Raw genomic sequence first — 12927 nt, 5'->3', positions numbered from 1 at the left:
GGTCTGTGTGTCATGGTAGATCAACTCCACTCCCAGACGATCTTTCCAAATTAATGAGCCAAATAACCGGAACAAGAACATCATCAAAGATCTCATTACATGTGAATGCACAAGTGCTCTTGAGGACAATCACGTGCCTAAATTAATTACATAAAATGACTCTAATTAGCAAATTAGTCAAAAGAGCACAGGTGCCAAAGTGACAAGAATGCAGGGAACCGGGGTCATCCCTATGTTCCCGGGGTTCTATGTTTCCAGGGTTATTTTTTTTACGTTTGTTTATTAGATTTCAACGGAAGCATTCATTGCATACATATCCACAACATATTGCATTGCCCCCCCAAATGAAAAACGGGCCTTACAAGACAAAAGTGAAATAAGATACAAACTACAAACTACAAAAAGTACAAGTCTCCGCAAGGTCAGTTAGGTTATTATGGCCTCCTGGTGGCGCTATAATAGGCCAATGTGAAAAGGGTGCCATTTCTTCTTAGGCCTTTCACCGCAATCGGACACGGCATTCATGATTTGAGGCATTTTACTCCAAAAAGTTGTTTTGCTAAATTAGACCTGCTGGTGGCGCTATAACAGGCCAATGTGAAAAGGGTGGCATTTCTTCCTCGGCCTAGTGGGAATGTGCGTGCAAAATTTCACGGAAATCGCACGCTGCGTTCATGATTTGAGGCATTTTGTTCAAAAAGGACCTAACTTTGTAAGCCAATGTTAGCCAATTAGGATGGAATATGAAAAATCGGACACATCTGTGTTGATCACATGACTATAGAGATACTGTGTACCGATTTGCGTGATTTTTGGACAGAATATGAAGGAGTAATAGCAAAAAAAAATGTTTTACAAAAGTCAGCCTGGTGGCGCTCAAAAAGGCAGATGTGAAAAATGCAGGGCAAAGGTTTTTCCTTGGCCTCTATGGTGTGTGCATGCAAAGTTTCACGCAGATCGGTGTAGTTAGAGGTAAAAACGCGAATCGGCCCGTTATAGCACCACTATGAGGCTGAAGTGGCATTTCTTCCTCGACTTAGTGGGAATGTACGTGTAAAATTTCACGGAAATCGCATGCTGCGTTCATGATTTTAAACAAAAAAACAATGCATCAACAGCACATGGTTCCACATTTTTCCCCAATATCTCTGACAAAGAAATAAATATTTCTGTCCAATAATTGTGGAGGGATGGACAAAGCCAAAACATATGCATGAAGTCTGCCGGAGCGTGTTGACATCTATCACAGGCTGACGATACATTCTCATAAATTCTAGATAAGCGAGCCTTGGTATGTTCCCAGGGTTCTATGTTTACTCTCCCAACCACCCAATGATAGATCAGCTATCATTTTGTCAATCATAGCTTTTAGATTTCATCCCTCTCTCTGTAGAGCTTAATCGGGCACCAAATAAATTAAATGAACATGCCTGGCAATGGATAAAAAAGAATTTGGCGAGTGTGATGAAACTTACTTGAGTGTGGCCCGCCATCTCGATGCCGGCATCCAGAAACTCATCAAAGTCTTGGCTGAACTTCCCAGAGGCCATGGCCAGCTGGCCGCTGGTGCCTCGCGAGGAGTGGACCACTTCTCCTGCTGAGTGGTTGAGCTCAGCTGCGGACTGGTTCAGATCTGTCTGGGCCTCCTGGAAAGCCTTTCTGCAGGGAGGAAGCTTCAAAGGCAGGGAGACAGACACTGGATCAACAACTAGACCCATACTGTACTGTAATGCTTAGAGCATCACACAGACTAATGTTTTGATCATAGGTTAATTCAATTGTGCGTTGATATTGAACTGGAAGTGACATAAATGTGAAACAGATTTTGATGCAAGGCAGTGCATTCACCGGGGAACATATAGGATCTAGGGTTGGGCCGACAACGGATCTAATGATTGCATTTCTTTCCCATATAGATAATATTGTACTTTATCTGGATAATAACTACAGCATTTTCAGTGACCAACATTTAATTTGGAATATTCACTTCAATACAGTTACCTACTATATATACATCGAAGGTAAGCATATACAAATCATTTTCAAACGTAATTTTCGGAGTAACAAGAATTATTTATTTACATATTCTTTGTAAATGAAAATGCCAAAACAATTATTCAAATTAAATTATTCTTAATATCATGACCCCATGTTAAATCAAAGTATTTATTATGATATTATCATACGTCATATAATGAAAATTCCATTATTGGCACAACCCTAGCAGGGACATGACCTTTTTTTTCTGGCTCAGATTATGGAAAACAACAAAATATGTTGTCATAATTATGCAGACGACACACACACACATTTACATAACCATATCACCGGACTATGGTCCAATACAAGCAATGAGTAAGTGTATTGAACAAATCAATGACTAGATGTGCCAGAATTGTCTTCAGTTAAACAAAGAAAAACTGAAGTAATTGTTTTTGTAGCCAAGGAAGAACGATTAAAAGTATGTGCTCAGCTTCAATCAGTCAGTATTGTAATGTTAAAAATCCAGACATGTCGTTGTCATGGACACAGACCTGAATTTCAACAGCCTCATTAAGATGACTAAAAAGGGGCATATCTACACCAGGCCGAGTGGCCTTACCCAAGGTTGTGTAAGTCATGGGTTAAAATAAATAATTAGACCTATTTCATCCTGAACCTGGGACCTTCTTCTTCCCAGGCGAGCACTCTACCCATTCAGCTATGGTTGCAGCCATCAGGACCCGAAGACGGAGCGGGAGAAATAGCGTTACAACGGCATATGGTTCAACTATTTGCATAATTGCATTTATAGCACTTTTGCGCCTTTGGAGGTGTACTCTATAGAGGCCCCTCAACATGCGATTCCAGTTCACGATTGATTGGATGTTGCGTTCATGATATTGCTTTTTCGTTGCAAACAGGAAAAAAAAAGCCCCTCCCACAAACATTTGGAAGCCAATTATAGGCAAACAGTAGCGATATACTAAAGCTGTTTGATACTCATTGTCACATAACTCCCAAGATCATGTGTACCCAATTTGGTTGAAACAAAATCATGTTTCTGCAACAAATAGTGTCATTTGTCACATTTGTGATTGCAATGTCAGCCTACTATCAATTTAAGAATATCAAGGATTAAAGGACTTACTGTATGTCTCAGCAGGATTTGGAAAAATGTGTACATGCATTTATATTCAGTACTCTTAAGCTGCCATTCACACTGAGCACTAAAACTATAAAAATATAGTTTTAAAATGTCAAGTGGATGGCAGAGTTCACACCAACTATAAATTAAAATACAATGGTGAACGTTAGTTATATTAAGTTATAGTTATCCTCCTATAATTTGACAAACCTCTGTAGTGGTGTGTGGTGTAGTGGTGTAGTGGTGAGGCCAAAATTGGTTCTGCCCGATTCTCCTCAGTGGCTGGAGCAATTGATCTGAATTTGCACACAGCCATTGACCATTACCATGTGCACCTAACAGCAAAGCCCGTTTTCCGATTACACAAAATCTCAGCTGTTTATTAGCGTTTTTGTGTTCGCTGGCTCCCGGGTTGCCAGATCATGTGCGCATATCCCCCCATGGGTATGGTCTAGTCTTTATAATTATAGTGCTCAGTGTGAATGGCACTTTAGTCTTGACTGCTGTGTAAAGGTATCATTAGGTTAATGATTTAGGTCTCCCTAAAGACATCGATCAGATAGCTGCAGCTGATTCATAACGCTGGTGCTCAAGTCCTCACCAAGACCAATAAAGTAGATCATATCACTACACTTCTCAGATCTTTACACTGGCTTCCTGTCTGCCAAATAATTTATTTCAAAGTACTACTGTTGGTTTATATAGCACTGAAATCCATGTCTGATCTTTTACTACGTTATGAAACATCCACAGGTCTGCGCTCTGTCCCCAAAGAGTCAAAACTGAATATGGAAACGCAGCATTCAGTTTTTATGCACCAGAAATCTGGAACGACCTCCCAGAAAACTGCCGGTCTGCCACAACTCTCAGTTATTTTAAATCAAAGCTGAAGACTTTTCTGTATGCCACTGCCTTTTATTGAGGCTTTTGTTTCATTTATTGAGCTGCACTGTTATCTTACTTTTGATCTTTTTTTTTTATGTATTATCATTTAATAAAACATACAATTTATTTAGCGATTTTCTTAGTACCCAAAGTCGCTTTAATGTATGGGTATTTTCAATTCTATAACTCTTTTAATAATTTTTTTGTAATCAAATGCCCCTTTTTAACGAGTTACTTTTGCACTTTGTCTCAATGCTCTTAAAGCAGTAATATGTAATAATTACAATTACAAAATTAGGTTTCAGAAATAGTGAAAATACATGCAGTATTCTATCTGTTCTCTCTGCCTTGGATGCTGGGGGCGTGCTCCACCGAGGCTTGCTATATTTGCATATTTCCCAGGATGCTCTTTGAGGTTGTTTACCTAGTTATTTGAATATTGGAATGCACTAGGAGATTATGTTATGGGTCTTTATGTGTTATGTTGTGTTGTGTCATAGTGTTAATTTGGTGTTTGTTTTTTATTCTTTAGTTACCCAGGGTAGTAACTGGGCACAAGTGCTCATTTTCTGCTCCCTGCACATAGTGACATAGATAGACACACACACAGACAGGCGCACACATTAAAACCTGGTAGCTGCCCAGTACAACCACAATTTATACTGTTAGCCGCTGAGTAGCTCCACTGGAGCAGTTGGGGGTTAGTGCCTTGCTCAAGGGCATTTCAGCGTTGTTGTGTTGGGGAAGGGGTGAGTGGTGGCCATTCACTTTCCCTCCCAGGTTTTTCCTGTCGGTCCGGGGAACCTTCCGGCAAGTGAGCTCCTCTAACATTTAGGCCACCGCTACCCCATTTGTGTTTATAAATGTGTTGTAGTTTTTTTGTAACACCTTGACTGTAATGGCTGTTTGTTTTCACTACCCCCTCTGCCTTTTTTCCTCTATGTTGACTTGCTTTGTGTGGCTGTGTTTTGTGTTATGCTTTGTCATGCATGGTGCTGTGTGATGGTGTCATACAGCAAAAGTAGTTGCAAGCGTTTTGTGAGCTTGTACATTGGCTTTTATTGTCCTGCGACACTGTAGTATGATGAAGTAGCTCAAGGGCCAGTTGTTGCAATGCTGTATAAACAAATGTAGCCAAGTCCAATTTGTGTTTGTGAAACCATGTTTTAGATCAGCCTTTAAACCTCAATGGGGAAGTTAAATCTTTTAGGGCTGTTTATTTTTACCCTGAAGATACTTGAACTGGTGGAGTACCTATGAGTACCCCCTAGTCTGGAGAAGTAGTTACCATAGTACCATAGAGCTGGGAAACTCTTTCTTACACCTTGAGCTATCCTAGCCTAATGAAGTGGTCTGGGGTTAGGTGAGACCTGGGGTGCAAGTTGAGAAGCAATCTCACAAGCTTATTTTGGGAAGTCTGCAGTTTTGTTTTCAGTGGGTGGCTTGGCGATGCTAGTGTACCATGAGGTGCAAGCATAGTTAAAATGACACTGGATGAGGGCTCCGGCTAGAGTCCTCAGAGCACTCCTGCTGATAAACGAGGAAATATTGTTCTTTTATTGACTTTCGTGTTCACTTTTGATGCCATTGTATCACCAGAAGATTTGTCCAAAATACAACCCAAGTAGGTAACCTCATCTTTGCTTGTGACTACATTGTCACTGACTCCGATCATAAAGCCCGGGGACCTACTGAGGGTGTTATTGGACCCAAATAATATGGATTTATTTTTTCTCAGGTGTAATGACAGTTTGTTATCGGAAAGTGCAAATATACATTACTTAGTTGTATTGAAGACGCACTGTAGGTATCGTGCATCATCAGGTCTTATTTCCATCCTGCCCAAAAAATGACTTCAAAAATATTCAAGTGGTCTTACTTTTTCAGTTCAGTAAAACATAGTTCCCAAAGTTCCTTTACATTTTCAGCCATGACTCTCACATGTATAATGTGATTAGAAACACATAATGGAATTTCCTTTACAGGGATTTGAATGTTTTGTGTAAAGGACTTGAAATGTGTTATACAAATAAACTTGACATTTTAGTGCTTAGTGCTGACCTGTTCTCAAGTTGAAACAATTCAAACTTTGTCAACCATGGCGCTCATCAAAGCTTCGGCAACCAATAGGAGTGAAGCAGAGGCAAGACCAGAGTAGTGTCAACAGACTATTCATCTAGCAAATATATGGAGCAACTGAATGCTTGATGCTAAGGCTAACGTCTCCACTTGACAACAGGATGGCGCTTGGTGCTAAAAAGAGCTCTGTTATTTTTACAGGTCTCTGGTGGACACATGGCCTAATTCTGTGTTAAGAATAATAAAGGATCCTCCTGTAACACTCCATAATGAAAGATGTAAAGGGACTCCCCAGTGTAAAGCAACAGCAAATCTCACCGTGTCAACCAGCAGCTTCTTACTAGCCTCTCCAATACTCCTGAGAGCCATGTCCACATCCTTCTGGCCAGGCAGGCAGTTCACACAATTATTCAGGGAGTGGGACACCGCTTTGGCCACCTGAAACACAGCACAATGCTCCTTCAATGGTCTACCATAAGTCATTCTGACAATGCACGACAGTCCCACAACACAACAGCAAGTGAGTGAAAACAGTGCAAATGTAAATTGTGGCCACAGTGGCACACAACAATCCTTGTTACAAATGTATGCTGCTGTCACAGACACATGCCAAATAATATGTTTGTCTCCAAGAGGGCTGCCAGAAAATGAGCATTTTACTGTGGCTCTCTTGAGACAGCACTGCCAGGCAAGAGAGATGGAGGAGAGAAAATTGCACTGCTAAGAGGGGATAATTGTTATGGAGAGGAGAGATGCTTACAAATCAGTAGGGGAGAGAGAGGGGCCAGACATGATCATTGTGATGTTAAAACGAAGCACCCACTGTTTTTAGTTGTCCAAATTACCAGTAACTAGGCTTACCTGTGCCAGTCTCTGCTGACTCTCAGCATCCCCTGGGTGAACCAGAGCCTGATTAGCTTCATGGATGAGCATGGCAGAGCCGTCCATGACGCACTGGGCTGAGTCCAGCATTGCAGCTGCAGCCTGGGGCTCCTTGGTGCTGGCTGCCACACCCCTGGCTGCCTGGGCCAACGTCCTCAAGGCCTGTGCCGTTTCTCTCGCAGCGACACCTACCGTACCAATACGCAGGCATGTAGTTGAACATTACAAAGTGATTTCTCTACAATGCAGGGTGGCTGACAGACATTCAGAGTGGCTGATCTCTATTGGCTCTATTCTAGCCAATGACGTAATAACTGAATAACCTCATTTTTATTTCATGAACTGCTCTTACCAGCAGTCCTGTGATTAACTAATATAAACATTATGGTATGCATGAGTTCAGTCTTGACTAGAATAGTGTTGGTAATGTGCAAATCAGCAGGACACTAGTGAACCATGCCATAATGAAGGCAATCTGTAACACTTCCATTGTTAATGCAAATGCACTAATATAGTCACATTTGTTCCCATGTGGGAGCTGGCTTTCACTTATTAGCTATACATAAAGCTAAGAGGAAAAGCAGCAAATTGCATTAAATTGCATTATCCAGATGAGTGGACCCGGTTGCTGATGGAAAGTTAAATCTAGTGAAAATAAGATTAATGAGTAGTGTGTGGCACCCTGGGCCCGAGCGAGAAGCACTGCCTGGGAGCCCTCATTGTTAGAACCCACTATTCAAATCTGTCTTCATCTCTCCTCCCTGGAGAGCATCAATTGAGCTGGAATTGAGGGCGGTAAAAACAGCCAGGCCAGTCTCAGGGCTCTGGGTTTGGCTGTAACAATAATACCACCGCTAAATCAGGTTGTCAGGATTTCCTCTGACTGCCATCTCCACTTCCAACTTAACATAGTGACATGTTAACAATAAGCAGATTTTTCTACCTAAAAAAGGACTTGCAAACAATACTTGTATAAGTCATTCAAGAACACAGTAAAGTTTTGAGTATTATTAAAACTCAGAGTGTACAAATGTAACCAAATCAATTTGGTTGTATACACTCCATTTGTACACTCTGAGTTGTACACTCTGAGTGTACAAATGGATACATTAAATTAATGGATCCTGTTAGTGGAAACTACTCTTTGAGTACACTACAGTTTTCATACCTGTATAATGCTCATTGCCTTGTGCAGCGCAGGTCAGTAGTTGGGCCATAGAGGATCCCACAGCCTTAGAAGTACTGCCCAGGTCCTGGGCACATTTCTCCAGCTATATGGACAAGAACATCATCTATCATTTCAACATACTGAGTTCTGCAACTTTTCAAAAAAATGAACTATACCGTAACTATTAATATTGTACTGACTGATTCCCCAGGAAGAGGCTTGAGTTGGCCATCGATGACAGACATCTTGGCATCCTGAAGCTCACATCTGAGTGTCTGGACTGTTTTGAGGGCTGAGTCGATCTCCAGAGGACCACAGGCGTCGTGGGCCTGCACCAAACACATTACTCATGAGGAACCCCTTTACTAAGCAGAATAAAAAAGTGACAATGCACAATGTTTTGCCCTTGGTATCTATCGTTCTCAGTGTGATCAGGGATCAGGAGGTCTCCAGGTTCACCCAGGAAATAAAAACAGCTTACACCAATAAATAATAAGTTTACCTTCTGGGTGGCAGTCCTGAGTTCTGCCAGGCAGGTAGCCAGGTTCTTGGCACACTGGCCCAGTTGCATAGCAGCAGCCTGGTCAGTCACTGTAGGAACTGCTGATTTAGCAGATGTGACCATCTTACTGCCAGGCTAGGGGACAGAAACAGGAACATTACAGCAGCAGTACTGTACCAACAGAGGTAGAGGACAGTTAAAGATGCATAGCATAGCACACGCTTGCTGGCATGCAATTCAAAGTTTTGTTAACATTATGCATTGTACAGGCACTATAGGGACACATCTTCTTTTGGCCATGTGACAGAAAGGGTGTTAGGTGAAGGTTGTAATCCAGTGAGAGTGGCCACCTGTAGGAAGCTCTGGCTGGCCATGATGAGGGCAAGCTGGGCACCGAGCTCCTCGGGTTGAGCCTGGCTGCTCCTCATGCCCTGGACGAGTTGGGGAATGCTATCTGCCACTGCCTGCATGTGCACACAGATAGAGCCATGTGTCATTTCAAAAAGATCCAAATCATCACATTTACCTGCGTCAGAAAGTCTACAATCATAATATGATTGTAGACTTTTCTTACTCAGGTATACGTACATCATAAGGTCTACTACACCCATATATATAGTAGTACAGTATATCATACATAATGCTGGTGCTATTCTAGTGCTATGTTTATTCATGTGCACTGCTTTTAAAACACATACAGTGGTACCTGGTGGTGCAAACCCTGACCGCACCAACATTTCTTGTTCTATATGACCAATTATGGAATTTGTTTTATCTTGATTTTGATCGTTCCCACCAAGTTGAATGAAAAGGCATTATTATTTGTACCTCTTTTTCTTAGTGGTTATGCCAATTAATTTCTCCCCACACATTTCTGTGTTGCTACTGCTGTTGCACCTGCCAGTAAAGAGGCCCGTTCAACACTGACAGGCACCTCCTCAGCCCCTCAGCACCCTCCCTCCGCCGAACACAGCCAATTGTGTCTTAGCGATTATTGTATAGATTACTTTTTCAATTACCGGTAATATAGATAGTTTGTTGTATTTTTTTATATATCAACAAATCAACACGAAAACATTCTAATACATTTTCATAGACCATTATCACTTATTTTCTGTTCTAAAGTTATTTTATTCACAGACAGACAGAATCTATACAACTACCGTCCTGTGGACAAATGACTCCTCTATAATCTGAATCCTCAATCGTCCGTCTCTGCCATGAAATGTTATAGAAGATAACTGTGCTTGAAACTCAGCTATGGAGTTTAGAACAACACTATCGATAAGCTTCCGCAGCCCAGCGAAACTCAGCAGGCTCAGAAAGAAGGAACTAGCCTTTGATTTTTACCATACATTTCCCAAGACATAGTTGATCTGAGACAGCACAAGTGAAGCCAGCTGAGCCCACTGAATGTAATGCTAGTGCCCCCTGGCAGGAAACAACCAAAGATATCTGCCCACTCAACACCAGTTAATAATCAGACTGCAGAACAGTTTTGAGCCGTTAATGAATCTGTGTGCGCACGAAATGGAGACCACCGCAAATTATTGGCACAGGAACAAACACATGTAGAATATGGTGAGCCGAACAAGGTTGGCACACAACATTCATATTTTTGGTCCTGCCCCAAAACTCAACAGTATTGGCAGGATGTGTTTCTTTTTATATTTTGGTAACTTAACCACGGAGTCGGTTGGAGGGGACAAATACTTGATTAAGAATTTCCAAGCAGCAAGCAAGAAAGCAGTCACACATCGCTGGTACCTACCTGGGGGTGAAATGTACATCATGGAAGAGCTTACTTTCATTCTCTGACTACAAATCCTGGGCAAAGTGGGATCTTTTATTTCAGGCCATGGACAACTATTAAACCAAATAAATGCCACAATTATTTGGAAGTGATAAATATTGTACAATAATTGATTTGTGCTCTGTCTTGTAGCAATGTGGCAGGTGTCACCTTTTCTGTCTTGCCAACTGTGTCTGTTGAATAGTTAAAAGCAAAACAAAAAGGAAGCAAAAAACAATCGTGAGCAGAGATAAAGAACTGGAGCCCCAGGGCCATGCAGACACTAGACCAAAAATGATGACCCCTCACCACAGGAAAAGCAACATGAGGTAACACCTGACATTCAATTGTGGGCGACTATGCTATGTAATATACGTGGAAAGATTATTAAAAGGACCCAGTAACCTAAACCAGCGGCAGACCCATAATGACCATGATGACGCACTGTGGCTACGCCGAAGCAGCGGTTTGGTCGAACATCTATCCATGTTCAGGGGAGGGAAGCCGGGTGGGGAGGATGATATACAGTATGTCGCTCGCTACAAGTACTCCTACGGGCTAGGGCGGCGCCTGTCAGTGGGAGTGTTGAAAAGAAGGAGTAGGACAGAGGCGCTATGGCTCTTCACTGGCAGGTGAGCCAGTAGGGTACAACAGCAGTGGTAACACAGAAATGTGTGGGTTAGAAATGAATTGGGATAAATTGGCAATAACTGGCATCAAACTTACACACCAAGCTGCTCAACCAACCCCTCTGTGCTACCCAAGCCAGAATTGCCACAACACCCAAAACAGCCTAAGCACCTTCCTCAAATGTGCACCCATGTCCCTCCTCTGTAACTCCCCAGAAACTCACCTCACAGAGTCTGTGGCACCATGATTACTGATAGCACTGCTAAAAACACAACAACAGATATCTTCTGGGTCCTTGCTGCAGTAGCTTGGACGCAGGACAAATTCTGATGGCTCCTTATCGCCACCAAGAGATCCTATTTCAGTGCCTTTAACCCTTTCCATTCTTGTTGTGGTTAGCAAAAGTCTAAACACGGTGCCTTCAACTCACACTGCAAATCTTGATATCTATTCCCTGTCAGGCACTGTTTTATACACAGAGGTTCATAAACCTAGCTCTGTTGAATGTTAGATCTCTAGCAAACAAACATTTTCATGAATGACCTTATAGTTAATTATAAGCTGGATTTTAGGCAGTCAGTGAAATGTGGAATTTCCACTATCGACTCAGAAATGTTTAGCTGTACAAATTCAAAGTCAGACATAGGAAAGTTCTCATCCTTTGAATAGCATGCCCTTGTGCTTAAAGCTGAACCATTTTTTTATTGAATGAACAGACTCTGCTCTCAATATCACCAAATATGACTTTGAATGATTTAACATTCATGAATCTACCTGAAGAGCTAGAATTATATTCAACATATACTGTAACTGAAGCCACCCTTCAGCAGGGCAATATCATTGATTTTTTTAAGTGCGTTAACCATTGATAATGTTTCAGTGTTTCATATTGCTGTCTCTGATCATTACTGTAAATATAGCTTCAGATGCAAAAGAGTGCGTGGTCCAAAAGCAGTTCTTAGATGCTGCTGCAGAAAACGAGTTTGCTGAGCTTTCTGTTCTTTTGATCATGTTATAAAACCTCTACTGAAGAAGCTATAGATTGTGGAGTTCTAAGCAATTACAAAGCCAAATCAAACCTCCCCTTTCTAAGCAAGAAACAGAAAGTAAGAAAAGTAAACTCACAAACGAGAGACATTTTTGAGAGAAATTTCAATAAGGTTTCAGAGCTAATCATTGCACAGAAACTGCTCTCACTAAGAAAGTGATCTGAGATTTAGCACTAATGCTAATACGGTATCTGTTTAGGTACTTCTTCATTTAAGTGAAGCATTCAATACAATTCATCCATGAAATCCTCATAAATTGCCTCAAGAGCTGGGTTGGTCAGCATGTATCATTAGAGTCAGAGAAATATGACATAACCTTTGGTGCAGCACAAGGGAGCAGCCTAAGGCATATTGCGTCACTATATTTGCTTCCACTTAGTATTAGATTAGCATTAGATTACTAGTATTAGAGAACATAATGTTGACTTCCATAGCTTTGCTGATGACACAGAATTGTATATGTTGAACCAAACAAGCTTTCTTCAATGCTCCCAAATTATGGAACACCTTACACTGTACATAAAAAGATTAGAGAGCGTAGTCTCTGTTGAAATGTAAAAACAAATCTTTTTAACCTAGCCTTTCTATAGCACTATTTCTCACCATTTCAAGGCATTTTCAAGGTTTTCCATTTACCTGTCTTATTGCTTTACTTAAGAATTGTATCCGTTTTCTTTTTTAATGCAAAACACAGGTGCTATAGAAATCAAGTTTATCATTATCATTAATTTTATTATTATGTTGACAGGCACACAGATACACAGACAAAAACAAGCAATTACAATACATTGGCACACAATTCTGATTTCGTAC

General features: G+C 41.2%; 1 protein-coding gene across 3 annotated transcripts in view; it reads right to left on the bottom strand.

Annotated features, from left to right (window-relative positions):
- Positions 1 to 12927, bottom strand: part of tln2b (talin 2b) — a 124347-nt gene that overhangs the window by 29444 nt on the left and 81976 nt on the right. For all 3 annotated transcript variants that reach the window (XM_084060411.1, XM_084060412.1, XM_084060413.1), the window contains exons 23-29: positions 8994 to 9107; positions 8644 to 8778; positions 8342 to 8470; positions 8142 to 8244; positions 6953 to 7161; positions 6410 to 6529; positions 1476 to 1673 (exon numbers count right to left, since the gene is read on the bottom strand). In XM_084060411.1, coding sequence (XP_083916537.1) covers positions 1476 to 1673; positions 6410 to 6529; positions 6953 to 7161; positions 8142 to 8244; positions 8342 to 8470; positions 8644 to 8778; positions 8994 to 9107 — 1008 coding nt within the window. The remainder of the gene's footprint in view (positions 1 to 1475; positions 1674 to 6409; positions 6530 to 6952; positions 7162 to 8141; positions 8245 to 8341; positions 8471 to 8643; positions 8779 to 8993; positions 9108 to 12927) is intronic.

Source organism: Gymnoscopelus microlampas (genome assembly GCF_963454915.1).
Source record: "Gymnoscopelus microlampas genome assembly, chromosome: 6".
NCBI lineage: Eukaryota > Metazoa > Chordata > Actinopteri > Myctophiformes > Myctophidae > Gymnoscopelus > Gymnoscopelus microlampas.
The sequence above is the reverse complement of the archived record's forward strand: the minus strand, read 5'-3'. Positions and strand labels throughout refer to the sequence as shown.